This window comes from Lagenorhynchus albirostris, chromosome 19, assembly GCF_949774975.1.
Source record: "Lagenorhynchus albirostris chromosome 19, mLagAlb1.1, whole genome shotgun sequence".
Lineage (NCBI taxonomy): Eukaryota > Metazoa > Chordata > Mammalia > Artiodactyla > Delphinidae > Lagenorhynchus > Lagenorhynchus albirostris.
The window spans coordinates 48454238-48466572 of record NC_083113.1 but is presented as its reverse complement, the minus strand read 5'-3'; the positions used below and the strand labels follow the sequence as shown (position 1 = coordinate 48466572).

The 12335-nt window shown below is 41.8% G+C and overlaps 2 protein-coding genes across 5 annotated transcripts in view; one reads left to right on the top strand and one right to left on the bottom strand.

Annotated features, from left to right (window-relative positions):
* Nucleotides 1-1036: 1036 nt before the first annotated feature.
* On the bottom strand, nt 1037-2710 carry LOC132509179 (tigger transposable element-derived protein 1). The gene has a single exon (XM_060129816.1). The coding sequence runs from the start codon at nt 2708-2710 to the stop codon at nt 1037-1039; it is 1674 nt and encodes a 557-aa protein (XP_059985799.1).
* Nucleotides 2711-3293: 583 nt separating this feature from the next.
* Nucleotides 3294-12335, top strand: part of CFDP1 (craniofacial development protein 1) — a 139521-nt gene continuing 130479 nt past the window's right edge. For all 4 annotated transcript variants that reach the window (XM_060130505.1, XM_060130502.1, XM_060130504.1 and 1 more), the window contains exons 1-2: nt 3294-3494; nt 11350-11467. In XM_060130505.1, coding sequence (XP_059986488.1) covers nt 3431-3494; nt 11350-11467 — 182 coding nt within the window. In that variant the 5' untranslated portion in view covers nt 3294-3430. The remainder of the gene's footprint in view (nt 3495-11349; nt 11468-12335) is intronic.

Genomic DNA, 12335 nt, shown 5'->3' with positions numbered 1-12335 from the left:
GGTTCCTTCTTGGGGTGATGAAAATCTTCCAAAATTGACTGTGGTGATGGTTGCGCACGTCTGTGAATATACCAAAATGATTGAACTATGCACTTTAAATGAGTAAATTTTGTGGTGTGGGAACTATGTTGCAATCAGGCTGTTTTAAAAAGCTTGTTGGCATAAAGCCACCATAATGTCCTTTTAATCACAGACATGTTTCATCTATTCCTTGATTTAGATAACACTAGACTGGGTGACACAGACCCTAGTCCAGAGTATCAACAGGGAGCAATTATCAGCTGAAAAAACCCAAACCTGAACAAATAGGATGTTAGTCAATGATATCTCATTTGCATCTGATTACTGCCTCTCAGAGTTGGATTATAATTAAAATTTTTTAATCTGACCAAATGACAAGGATTATATATGGTTGTATTTCCATATGGATTAACTTGACTTGAAGGAAGGACTGGTGTGGATGATGTCTGAATTCTAGAATAGAGCTGATCCTTGTCGTTCGCAGTACTTATAACTGTAAGGTCACCGTGCACACTCAATTAGCAGAAATACAGGGCTGAGTTCCTGTGGGTCTCTGGTTGTACCATTTTTGTCAACTGATCAGTACATAACCTTGCTTTATGTGTGTTTCTGTTCAAAGACACTGAATTTAATATCTCTTTCTTACAAATAATGATATGCAGTGTTTATAATGAAACAATTATTTCAATGACAGCATGTTTGTGTAATGTACAAAACAGATTGTACTACTTTAACTTTCCCCCTCAGTCATACACACACACAGACACACACTACACATATAGTACTCATGTACAGTAAATGCATACAGTACTGTAAACACATACTATATAGTGTGCAGTAATGCAAATAAAGTCCTGAAAAAATGAAAGATGAAGCGTTTAAAGTTTTATAAAAACGTTAACTAAAATCTTACTGTTGATAGAGCTGCAGGCTGCATGATGGCACAGTGCACAGTGTGGTTAAACCTCTCGACCTTGGCTTGCCCCACAAAAAGCAAGGGAGAGGTTGGTGGAACTCATTCTGCAGAAGAGGAAGAGGGTGGCAGGTTGACATCCATCAGTTCAACCTCAGAGGTCTGGCTCTCACCACTTGTTGATGGAGTCGGCAATTTTCCCTCCCAAACTGGCTCCAAAAATTGGGTCAACCCCGTCTGCCTGGCTTTTTGCCTCAAATCTTTAAGCATCTCGGCATAGGGGGCAAATGCACAGGAGGCTAAGCGCTTAAATTTGAGGCTGCGATCAAGCATAGGGTCACACTCTTCCATGTCACTGAAAATTGTTTCCAAGGCAGAGTTCCATTCTGATATTTTGGCCGCTGTAAGAGGGACAATTCCTGGACTCTTAGGCTGACTTTCATCACCATCTTCATCATCACTGACTCCAACGCCTTGTTTTGCCATCTCGTCCAAGTCTTCGTTGGTGGGTTCTACTGCCTTCTCTGCCAAAATTTCCTCCACGTCTTCTTCTCTCATGTCATCAAAGCCTTCTCCACTTATTTGCCATGCGATATGCATTATGTTTTTGACACTGTTCCTTATACTTTCTGTAACACCTTCAAAGCCTTCAAAATTTTCTACGCAGTCCGGCCAAACATTTTTCCAACAATTATTGATAGTAGCCTGCTTGATGTTGTCCCATGCTGTGCCAACATAATCAATAACGTTGCGTATAGTGACTGACTTCCAATAGTCCATCATGGTAGTTTCCTTGTTGGCTTTGAGAGCCTCAAAAGCCTTGCTATAAAGCTCCCTAGTATAGTGCGCCTTGAAGGCTTTTATTATGCCCTGATCCAGGGGTTGGATGAGAGACGTAGTATTTGGGGGCATGAAAAGAACTTCTACGTTGGGGTGGGCATTTTTGAGTTCTTCACAGCAATGGACTGGGGCATTATTCAAAATTAACAAAATCTTGAAGGCAAGGTTTCTGCCCTGGAGATAGTATTCAACTTCTGGTATGAAGCAGCTGTGGAACCAATCAGAAGTCATCCATGCTTTTTTGTTCCACCTCCAATGGACCGGCATATGATTCACGCTTTTCCCTTTAAGTGCTTGTGAACTTGGAGCTCTGTACACCATTAGGGGTTTGCACTTAAAGTCGCCCTTGGCATTGGCGCACAAAAGCAGGGTTGCATAATCCTGGAATGATTTAAAGCTAGGGGCTTTGGAGGCCATTTGCGTTATATAGGTTCTTTTGCCAACGTCTTTGTAAAATAGGCCAGTCTCATCAGCGTTGAAAACCTGCTCTTCCACGTACCCCTTTTCCTGAATAACACTTAGCAGGTATTTTTTAAATTCTTCCGCAGCCTCCTGATCTGCAGAACTTGCCTCACCTGCAAGCTTAACATTACTCACACCATATCGCCTTTTGAAACGTGCAAGCCAGCCAGCGCTAGCCGAGAAGGGTTTCACGTTTTTCTGACCCTGGGTAACGTGACCGTAAATTTCTTTGGCTTTCAGCCTCACAACAATGCTGTCCACCACACCTTTTTTATCGGTTGTCATCTCATGAATCCACAAATTGAGCCGCTTTTCCATCTTTTCCATAGCTTCCTCACGCACTATAGATGTCACTTTAGCACTTTCCGGAGCAGCCTCACGTACAGATCGGCGAATTTCCTTTTCCTTTTTCTTGATGTACCGGATTGTTGACTCATTAACGTTGAACTCACGGCCAACAGCACTACAACTCATGCCTGAACGAAGCTTATCTAACACACGTATTTTCTCCATAAGGCACATCACAGCCTTCTTGCGCTTAGGAACACTAGGCAGCACCGCAGCACTACGCTCAGGGGTCATTTTAAACAGCGAAATCACCAACAAAAAGCACAAAAAATGCAAAAAACCGCGGCACTAAACAGATTGCGAAGAGGACACTTATTTAGAGTACGAGAGCCGAAGCAAGATAGCGGATCATCTGCCTCCAACGTCGGTACAAGCCACCACTGGTTGACTCAAAACTTTCACTCTCTGCGCATGTCCGCGAATAACCCCAGAAAGCATCGCGAATATTGATTTCTGGGGTGACAGTAAATTTTAACAAGTAAGCGAATACAAAAATACCAACCGGTGAATAACGAAGGTCACCTGTATTCCCGTGGACAAAACAAATTTCGTTTAAGCATATTTACTAAATCAAAGCGTCTGGTAGCACCGGGGACTACAAGTTCCAGCATGCACCGCTTCAGCACGGAGCCCGTGTTCCGCCGACTGCCACAGCAGCGTCAAGCCCGGGGCTTTGGCCCGGAAGTGTCGCATTTGGATCACGTAGCACTCTTTGCGCCTGTGCACAAGCTGCGGGGGCCGCCCGAGCTACCGCCGCCCCTGCAGCAGCTCTATCTATGGTCTCTCACTAGAGCTTTGCCGTTGTGGGTAGCTGCTGCGGCTGTGTTCGCCCCGCGCGGCAGTGACATGGAGGAATTCGATTCCGAAGACTTCTCCACCTCGGAGGAGGACGAAGACTACGTGCCATCTGGTGAGCGATATCACCTGAGGCGAGGGGCGGTTTGCCCCGCCCCGCGCCTCACGTGAGGCGCACTTTGCCCGGCGTTCGTGGGCCCCGTGGCTCAGTGGCCGCGTGGCGCGGGTCTCAAGCGTCCCCGCCCCGCGCCCTCGCCCGCCTGCTTGCACCGTGCGGGCCCCATGGCCCAGGAAGTGTGCACGGGGACGTCTCGCGCAGCTGCTCCTCACGGCCTGGTTTCGGCGGCCACCGCCGCCTCTCGGAGCGCGGGAACCGGCACGTGAACTCCGCTCTGCCTCTGGTGAAGCTGGCGGTGGTCGGTCATCGCGTACCCTTACCAGCCCTGAAATCTTCTGAAAGGCAGTCTTATCGCCAGGCCTTCCGTCCCCAGAGAATTGCTAGCTAGCATCACGTTCCAGATAGGTCTCTTCACTTGCTGTTCTCAAAAGGGATCTGGTTGTTAAAAAGTTCACATAATGACGCCCTTTGCCTCTTTGCAACGTCTATACCCATTGCTCTCTGATCAGACTTTGGATTTTTTGTTTTTGTATAGGCTTCTAAAACCGAACCGGGTCAAAGTAAATGTCACCCAAACCTACCCCTTCCACCCTCCTGCACCTTCCTCAGGCTTCCCCATCTCATTAGAAGTATCTGCCCGTACAGTAGCTCAGGTTAAAAACAAAACAAAACCTTGGGAGTTGTCCTTATTCTCACTGTTTTGGTCTAACCAATCATTAAGTTCTGTTTGCGTCTGCGTAGAAGGTTAATTTCTGATCAGTTCCTCACCAATCTCGCTCTTACTGAACTGCCATTAACACTAAGACTCGCCATAGCTTCCCAGTTGGTTTCCTGGGTTCCATTCTTGTCCACCAACGTTGGTCTTCGGTATCGGCCAGTGTGATCTTTTGAAAACTAGTTTTCATTTTAATCAGAGTTATGCATGCGCCTGTTTCAAAATAGTCAAATATTTTTGAAAGGCTTATTTTTGAAACAACCGTTTCCATCACCCCTCATACCTGTCAATCCTCCCCAGAAGAAACTGCTTTCTTTTTTTTTTTTAATTTATTTATTATTTATTTTTGGCTGTGTTCGGTCTTCGATTCTGTGCGAGGGCTTTCTCTGGTTGCGGCAAGCGGGGGCCACTCCTCATCGCGATGCGCGGGCCTCTCACTATCGTGGCCTCTCTTGTTGCGGAGCACAGGCTCCAGACGTGCAGGCTCAGTAGTTGTGGCTCACGGGCCTAGTTGCTCCGCGGCACGTGGGATCTTCCCAGACCAGGGCTCGAACCCATGTCCCCTGCATTGGCAGGCAGATTCTCAACCACTGCGCCACCAAGGAAGCCCATGAAACTGCTTTCTACGTTTAAAATTTGGTACTTCCGTTGTCCGTTGACTTAACCCATCCATGTTAGGTGTTATTTTAACACCCTTTTTAGTCTCACCGTTTCACCTTCAGACCCTCCCCAACTCCCCAGCCTGCCAGTGTTCCTATGTGAAATTTGGGTTAGACTGGTATTGTTTCCTTTTTTTGTAATTACTTTGTGGACATCTTGTTCAGGCCTGACCATGTGGTATATACAGTTAGTTATTGCTTTTCCTGCACTAGTTTTCTCTGGAGTTAATAATTGCCATTTTGTTGTTGTTGCTTAGTCTATGTACTTACTACTGATTTGATCCGGAACTTTCAAAATTGTCTAAATCATCTCCCAAGATATTTAGATTCATTAGATAATCTTTCACTTTTTGAAGTCCATCTTTGCCGTCTGACCTGCTCCAATTTGTCTTGGTTTTACCACTTTGAAACCTAAGATTTTCCATCATCACCACCACTCTGGATGTTCCTTTTACCTCCATTTTCTCTTGGATTCCCTGTTCCTTGGGTCCCATGATGTCTTCTTTCTTGGTGTGTTTCACCAAAATGAGAATAAATCCTCAAGTAACTTCTTGAGGAAAGATGCATTTTTTTAGAAACATTTTTTTTTTGAGACCTCGACTATCTAAAAATAGTGAAATATTGACCCTCAGGCATGATTACTAATTTGGTATAGAATTCTGTGTTCTGTAATAGTAATTCTGCATTCTATAATAATAATTTTCTATCTGAATTTTAAAGATATTCTTCCATTATTTTCTAAGTTTCCAGTGTTTTTATTAAAAAGTCTCTTGTCGGTAATTTTTCCTCATTTATATAAAATTGGTCTCTCTTTGTTTCTGATATTTCACAGTGATATACTGTACCTTGGTATGAGTCTGTTTTCATCCATTCTGCTGGGCCTTCTGGAACTTTTTTTTTTTTTTTTTTTGGCTGCGTTGGGTCTTTGTTGCCTCGCGGGTGCTACTCTTTGTTGTGGAGTACAGGCCCTAGAGCACGCAGGCTTCAGTAGTTGCGGCATATGGGCTCAATAGTTGTGACTTGAGGGCTCTAGAGCGCAGGCTCAGTAGTTGTGGCACCCCGGCTTAGTTGCTCCGCGGCATGTGGGATCTTCCGAGGCCAGGGATCGCACCTGTGTCCCCTGCGTTGGCAGGCAGATTCTCAACCACTGCGCTACCAGGGAAGTCACTTCTGGAACTTTTTAAATTTGGGTGGGACAGTTTTCTCCATTTTATTTTTTTGGAATCATCATTATTTATGTGTTGAATCTTATGTTAGACCTTATGGACTGGTTCTATTTTCCTGTACTTTTTATTTTTTTGATAAACTTTAAAAAATTTTTTATTTATTTATGTATGTATGAAGTATGTATGTAAGTATGTATTTATTTAGCTGCGCCGGGTCTTAGCTACAGCACATGGGATCTTCGTCTCTGGGTGCGGGATCTTTTAGTTGTGGCACGTGGAATCTTTCAGTTGCAGCATGCGGAGTCTTTAGTTGCGGCATGTGTGATTTAGTTCCCTGACCAGGGATCGAACCCAGGCCCCCTCCATTGGGAGTGGGGAGTGTTAGCCACTGGACCACCAGGGAAGTCCCTTCCTCTATTTTTATTCTCTATTTTCTAACCCTTTGATTTCTTTTTCACTTTATGGGAATGTTTCAGTATTTTACCATCCAACTCTTCTGTTGAGTTTTTTTTGTCTTTACATATTTTTCCGAGAGTTTTATGGCTTTTATTAATACAAGTGCAGTGTGTACACGAGCTGTCTGTTCATTTTCTTTGCTGTGCAGCCTGGCATTGGGATTGGTGACTCAGATGGCCAGGTGGGCGGCTCTTTCCACAGTGACTTTGGGGTTCTTGGAGGAGATATTGGGAGTAGTCTCAGCACCGTAGGATTTGTTGCCCATCAGCAGCACTTCAAGCTCTTTGACCTAGTGGACCAGGAACTTCCAGAAGCCACTGGGCAGCATGTGCTTTGTTTTCTTGTATCAGTGTTGAATCTGGCCCTTGGATGTTTTTAATTTTGAATAACTTTTTTGTTTTTTCACAAATTTTAAATAGCATCATGTTCTTGTTTCATGCGTGCAGTATCTTATTGCTCTGTGGATATTATTAATGCTTTAAGGCCTCTTCCCTTCTCAGCTGGCCCACACTCTGTGGAGCGTGTTTCTCCCATGACTGCTCTCACTTTCCAAGACGACGCCATGCCCTGGGACCGCTCTTGCCTTTAGAGACGGTCCGCATTCTTCCTGTGGAATGTGTATCTCTCTAAATAAATCCACTTCTTACCTATCAAATAATAATAATAATAATAATGCTTTAAATTTTTTTACTTTTAACTTATGCATGGTAAAATTCATTCTTCTTTATACTGTTCTATGAATTTTTGACAAATGCTTAGAGTTATGTAACTGCCGCTAAAATTAACAGTTCCAAGGCCACCTTTACCCTCCCCTCCCCCCCAAATTAGATCATATTGTCTGTGTATAGAAACAGTTTTATTTCCTCTTTTCCAATAGGCATACCTTTTATTTCTTTTGCTTGCCTTATTGTACTTAGTATAGACTTCCAATGTAATATTGAATAGGACAGGTGAGAGTGGATATCCTTTCCTTGTTCCCAGTCTTAAGGAGAAAGCATCACTGTTTCACCATTTGGTATAATGTTAGCTATAGGTTTTTCATAGATGCCTTTTGTGTGTGTTTTAAGCACTTTACATTGTCTAACTCATTACTAACTCAATCACATAACATTATCAAGTATGTGCTATTGTGCTCTCCATTTCACACATGAAGAAACTGAGGAACCCAAAGTCACTCAGCTAGATAGTAGCTGGGCTGGGATTTGAATCCTGGCAGTCTGCATATACTGCCCCTAATGTGTTTTATTAGGTTAAAGAAATTCCCTCTATTCTTAATCTGCTGAGAGGTGAATTTTGTCAAATGCTTTTTCTCCATCTGTTGATTGTGTGGTTTTTCTTCTTTTATCTGTTAATGTGATGAATTACAGTGATTGATTTAAAATTTTTGAACAGCCTTTTATTTCTGCAATAAAACTTACTTGGTCCTGATGTATTATTCTTCTTCTACATTGCTGAATTTTGTTGAGGAGTTTTGCATCTGTTTATGAGGGATGTTGGTCTGTAGTTTTCTTGTAATTTCCTTGCCTGGCTTTGGTATCAAATAATGCTAGCCTGATAGAATGAGGAAACAATCTCTTTCCGCTAAGGTGATACTTATTCACCCTGTACATTTGTGTTGGGCATTGTTATGTTAGACACTTTCTCAGATTTTTTTGGTGATTCTTAGTTGTCTGACTCATATTTAAATTAAGCATGGGGGACTGAAAAGGTGGTGGAAGCTCTGAGTCTTTGGAGTTTCAGTTAAAAAAAGATTTGTTCATTTTGTGCTTTCTTTGTCTATAGGGTTGTTACTCTGTTTCTTACTCTTAGAGTAACTGCATGATTTTTGTGGTTGTTTGTGTAATTTAAAATTTGCTTTTTTCTTATCAGTGAGATTGAGCATCTTTTTTCATGTTTAAGATCCAGAGCCATATGCATCTCTTTGTCTGAACTGTCTACAACATTCACCCATTTTTATGAAGAAAAATAGCTATATATTATTACAAAAGCAGTGCATGAACTTTGTAGAAAATTAGAAAATGCAGGCAATTAAACATAAAAAATCAGAATCATTCCATTCCTACCACCCAGAGATTATCAGTATTGGTCCCTTAGTGAAACCCACTCTGATCTTTTTTCTATACCCGAGTGTAGTTAATTGTAATTTTCCCCAACCAGAAATCATAGTTTTTTCATGTTACTTTGTAACCTGCTCTTTTCAGTGAACATTCTGTCCCTGTCCATTTCAGTAAACTTTCAGCTCATCTAATATACAAACCATATTCAAGTTTTCCTTGTTGACTCAAAAATGGCTTTAGCATTTTTGTTTAAATCACCGTTGAGTTCAGGACTACATGTATCATCCAGTTGTTCTATCCCTTAAATCTGTTTAAAGCTAGCACACTCCTGTTTCTGTGACTTAGATTGGCTTAGGAGATCAGGCTGTATGTCCTGCAGAATGTCTCACCTTCTGATTTTGTCTGGTTGCTCCCTCATGGTATTAGGTTGTTCCTTCGTCCCTTGAATTTTCATCAAATTGGAAGTTAGATCTAAATGCTTGGTGGATTCAAATGAAATAATTTTAGCTAAAATAAATTATAGATGACTTGAGTGTTTCATAATGCATAACATCAGAAAACACAAAATACCTGGTTAATTCCCATGCTTGTGACTTCTGGATCAGAATGATGAGAGTTTGGTCCTTCTATTGTGTAATTATTTTTTCTCTTAGAATTGGAAAGTATCCTGTGTGGCAGTATACTTAATCGTTAAAACTTAAATTGTTTTTTAACATTACTTGATAATCCTTGCCTAAATTACTGCTATCATTAGAGTGTGAGAGCGATGGTTTTCTAATTTTGTGGTTCTTCTACATTTATTGGTTGATGTTCTTCTGAAAGTGTAGCTCTTCCTCATCAGTGGGGCAGGATAAATGTTTAATTCATTTCCCTTAATTTCCAATTTTCAAAATAGGGAGTATTCTTAATAGTAACCTAAAATGGTGCAAATAATTTTTTAAATTAATTAATTAATTTATTTTTGGCTGTGTTGGGTCTTCGTTGCTGCGCATGGGCTTTCTCTAGTTGCGTCCAGCGGGGGCTATTCTTCACTGACGTGTGCAGGCTTCTCATTGTGGTGGCTTCTCTTGTTGAGGAGCACGGGCTCTAGGCGCACGGGTTTCAGTAGTTGTGGCACGTGGGCTCAGTAGTTGTGGCTCGCGGGCTGTAGAGCGCAGGCTCAGTAGTTGTGGTGCACGGGCTTAGTTGCTCCGCGGCATGTGGGATCTTCCTGGTCCAGGGCTCGAACCCGTGTTCCCTGCATTGGCAGGCGGATTCTTAACCACTGCGCCACCAGGGAAGCCCTGGTACAAATAATTTGTTCTGTCTTTTAAAAAAATACAAAGGTGTCACAGTTTTTTATTGATTCAGTGTGTTTCAGTCTAACAGTTACTCGTTTTAATGGTCAGGTCATCACTTTTGGCCACTAAAAGTTCTTTCAAGCTGGATCTTATATCCTTTTAACGTGACCCATTATTCTTAAATAACTACCTTGCTTTCCTTGGGGAAACAGCAAAATGTCCCCATTTCACCTTGTGCTTTCCTTCCCTCAGACCTGAAATTAGCTGGCCTTTTCAGGGAGCCATTTTTGTTTTGAGTCATATCAAAGAATACAATCTGAACTTTAAATCTGAACTTTAAAGAAATGCTCGTTGCTACTAGAGTGGCATTGCTTCTATGCCATTTAAGTGAACAGAGCTAGAAAATATTTATCTTAAAAAGAGTTAAGAGTTCTGAATTTTAAGTTCAGTTTTAACATTTGTTTTCACTTAATTTCTTAATTTCTTTGGTTTTATAATTGTGTGTCATTTCTTACTCTGAAGTTCTGGATTCCTAACAAGATTAGTATAACTACTTAACTTTCTTTTACCTATAATAAAAGGAACAGTTTCAAAATACCAACACCAATGTTACTACTAGGAATAGAACTTTTTTGGTCTTTAGAATGCATCTTGCTAAGGATGAACAGTCAAAATACTCTTTCTAAAGTTCTTGGAGGCGCTTCCCTGGTGGCGCAGTGGTTGAGAATCCGCCTGCCAATGCAGGGGACACGGGTTCGATCCCTTGTCTGGGAAGATCCCACGTGCCACAGAGCAACTAAGCCCATGTGCCACAACTACTGAGCCTGTGCTCTAGAGCCTGTGAGCCACAACTACTGAGCCTGCAAGCTGCAACTACTGAAGCCTGCGTGGCTAGAGCCCGTGCTGTGCAACAAGAGAAGCCACCGCGATGAGAAGCCTGAGCACCGCAACGAAGCGTAGCCCCCGCTCACTGCAACTAGAGAAAGCCTGCACATAGCAATGAAGACCCAACACAGCCTAAAATAAATAAATAAAATAAATAAATTCATTAAAAATAAATAAATAAATAAAGTCCTTGGAGTAAATCCTTTCTTTGTGGCTTGTGTTATCAGTTTGGTTATGTTTGTTTATTTAAACTTTGCTCAGTTTAAGGGATTTTTAGAATTCTGCGGAGCAATAAACACTGAGAACTCTTGCTTCTGCTGCCCCTGCTTACCCCACTGTCTTCTGCCTTGACCCTTACAGATAGCGATTTTCATTAGTTTTCATGGTGTGTGGAGCATAGCAGAAATTGCAAGCATTAAATATAAGTGGGGTGCGTTAAGGAGGGAAATATGGACTGCCCTGGAGGCCTAGAATAGGGGAACTTAGCCTGGTCTTCAGGAATAGGGAAGACGTCCCTCAGGAAATGATATTTTAGTCTGGAAAGTACTACATTTTTTTCTTAATGAAAATGTCTCATCTTGATGTGAAAACCTTTATTCCTGTCTGTCTGACCAACCCTGTTATGTGATTTCAGGTGGAGAGTATAGTGAAGATGATGTAAATGAATTAGTGAAGGAAGATGAAGTGGATGGTGAAGAGCAGACACAGAAAACCAAAGAGAAAAAAAGAAAGTCTCAGAGCATTCCGGCCAGGTGATGCTGCCCTCAAGGCCCTTAGAAGTCAGGGGCTGTTGTCATAACCTTCCAGATTGCTGGGATTGGTCTCATGATAGATTTCTTACTGCCATGGTTTCTAACCTTTTTCTCATTGAGGGAAATATTTGGTGACATTTTAGGATTAAATTCTTATTCTCTGGCAAGCTTTAAAATTTTTTGAGCTTTAATTTTAAAAAGTTAATAGGTAATATGTGCACCTGGTTTAAAATTGAAAACCCGGGAATTCCCTGGCAGTCCAGGGGTTAGAACTCTGCCTTTCCAATGCCAGGGCCTGGGTTCAATCCCTGGTCAGGGAACTAAGATCCCACAAGCTGCGTGGTTCGGCCAAAAGAAAAGAAAAAAGCAATTGCTACAAAAAATATGTACCCCATCTCTAGCCCTTGTTGCTTTGTCTCAGAAGAATTATGTTACCAGAGATAATTCTGTGTATGTACGATCATGTATATATGTATTTCCTACTTTTCCTTTTTTTGGCCATGAGGCTCGCGGGATCTTACTTCCCTGACCAGGGATCGAACCCACGCCCCCTGCAGTGGAAGCATGGGAAGTCCTAACAACTGGACTGCCAAGGAATTCCCTACTCTTAAAAAAAAAAAAAATGAATAGTAGCATACTCTGCATATCATTTCTCACTTTCCTTATTTCACATCTTGGAGATGATACTATGGCAGTATATTTAGCTATACCTTTTTCTTTTCAGCATAGTGTTACATTACTGGACAGACCTTTATTTAAACATTCCTTTATTGAGAGACCTTTAGATTGTCCTCATCTTTACTACATCAAATAAGACTGCAGTGAATATTCTTCTTATATGTCTTTGTACACATGTATATTTGTAAAT

Coding starts and splice junctions, on each gene's coding strand:
- LOC132509179 (XM_060129816.1), bottom strand. CDS start 2,710: ATGAGTTGTAGTGCTGTTGGCCGTGAGTTCAACGTTAATGAGTCAACA.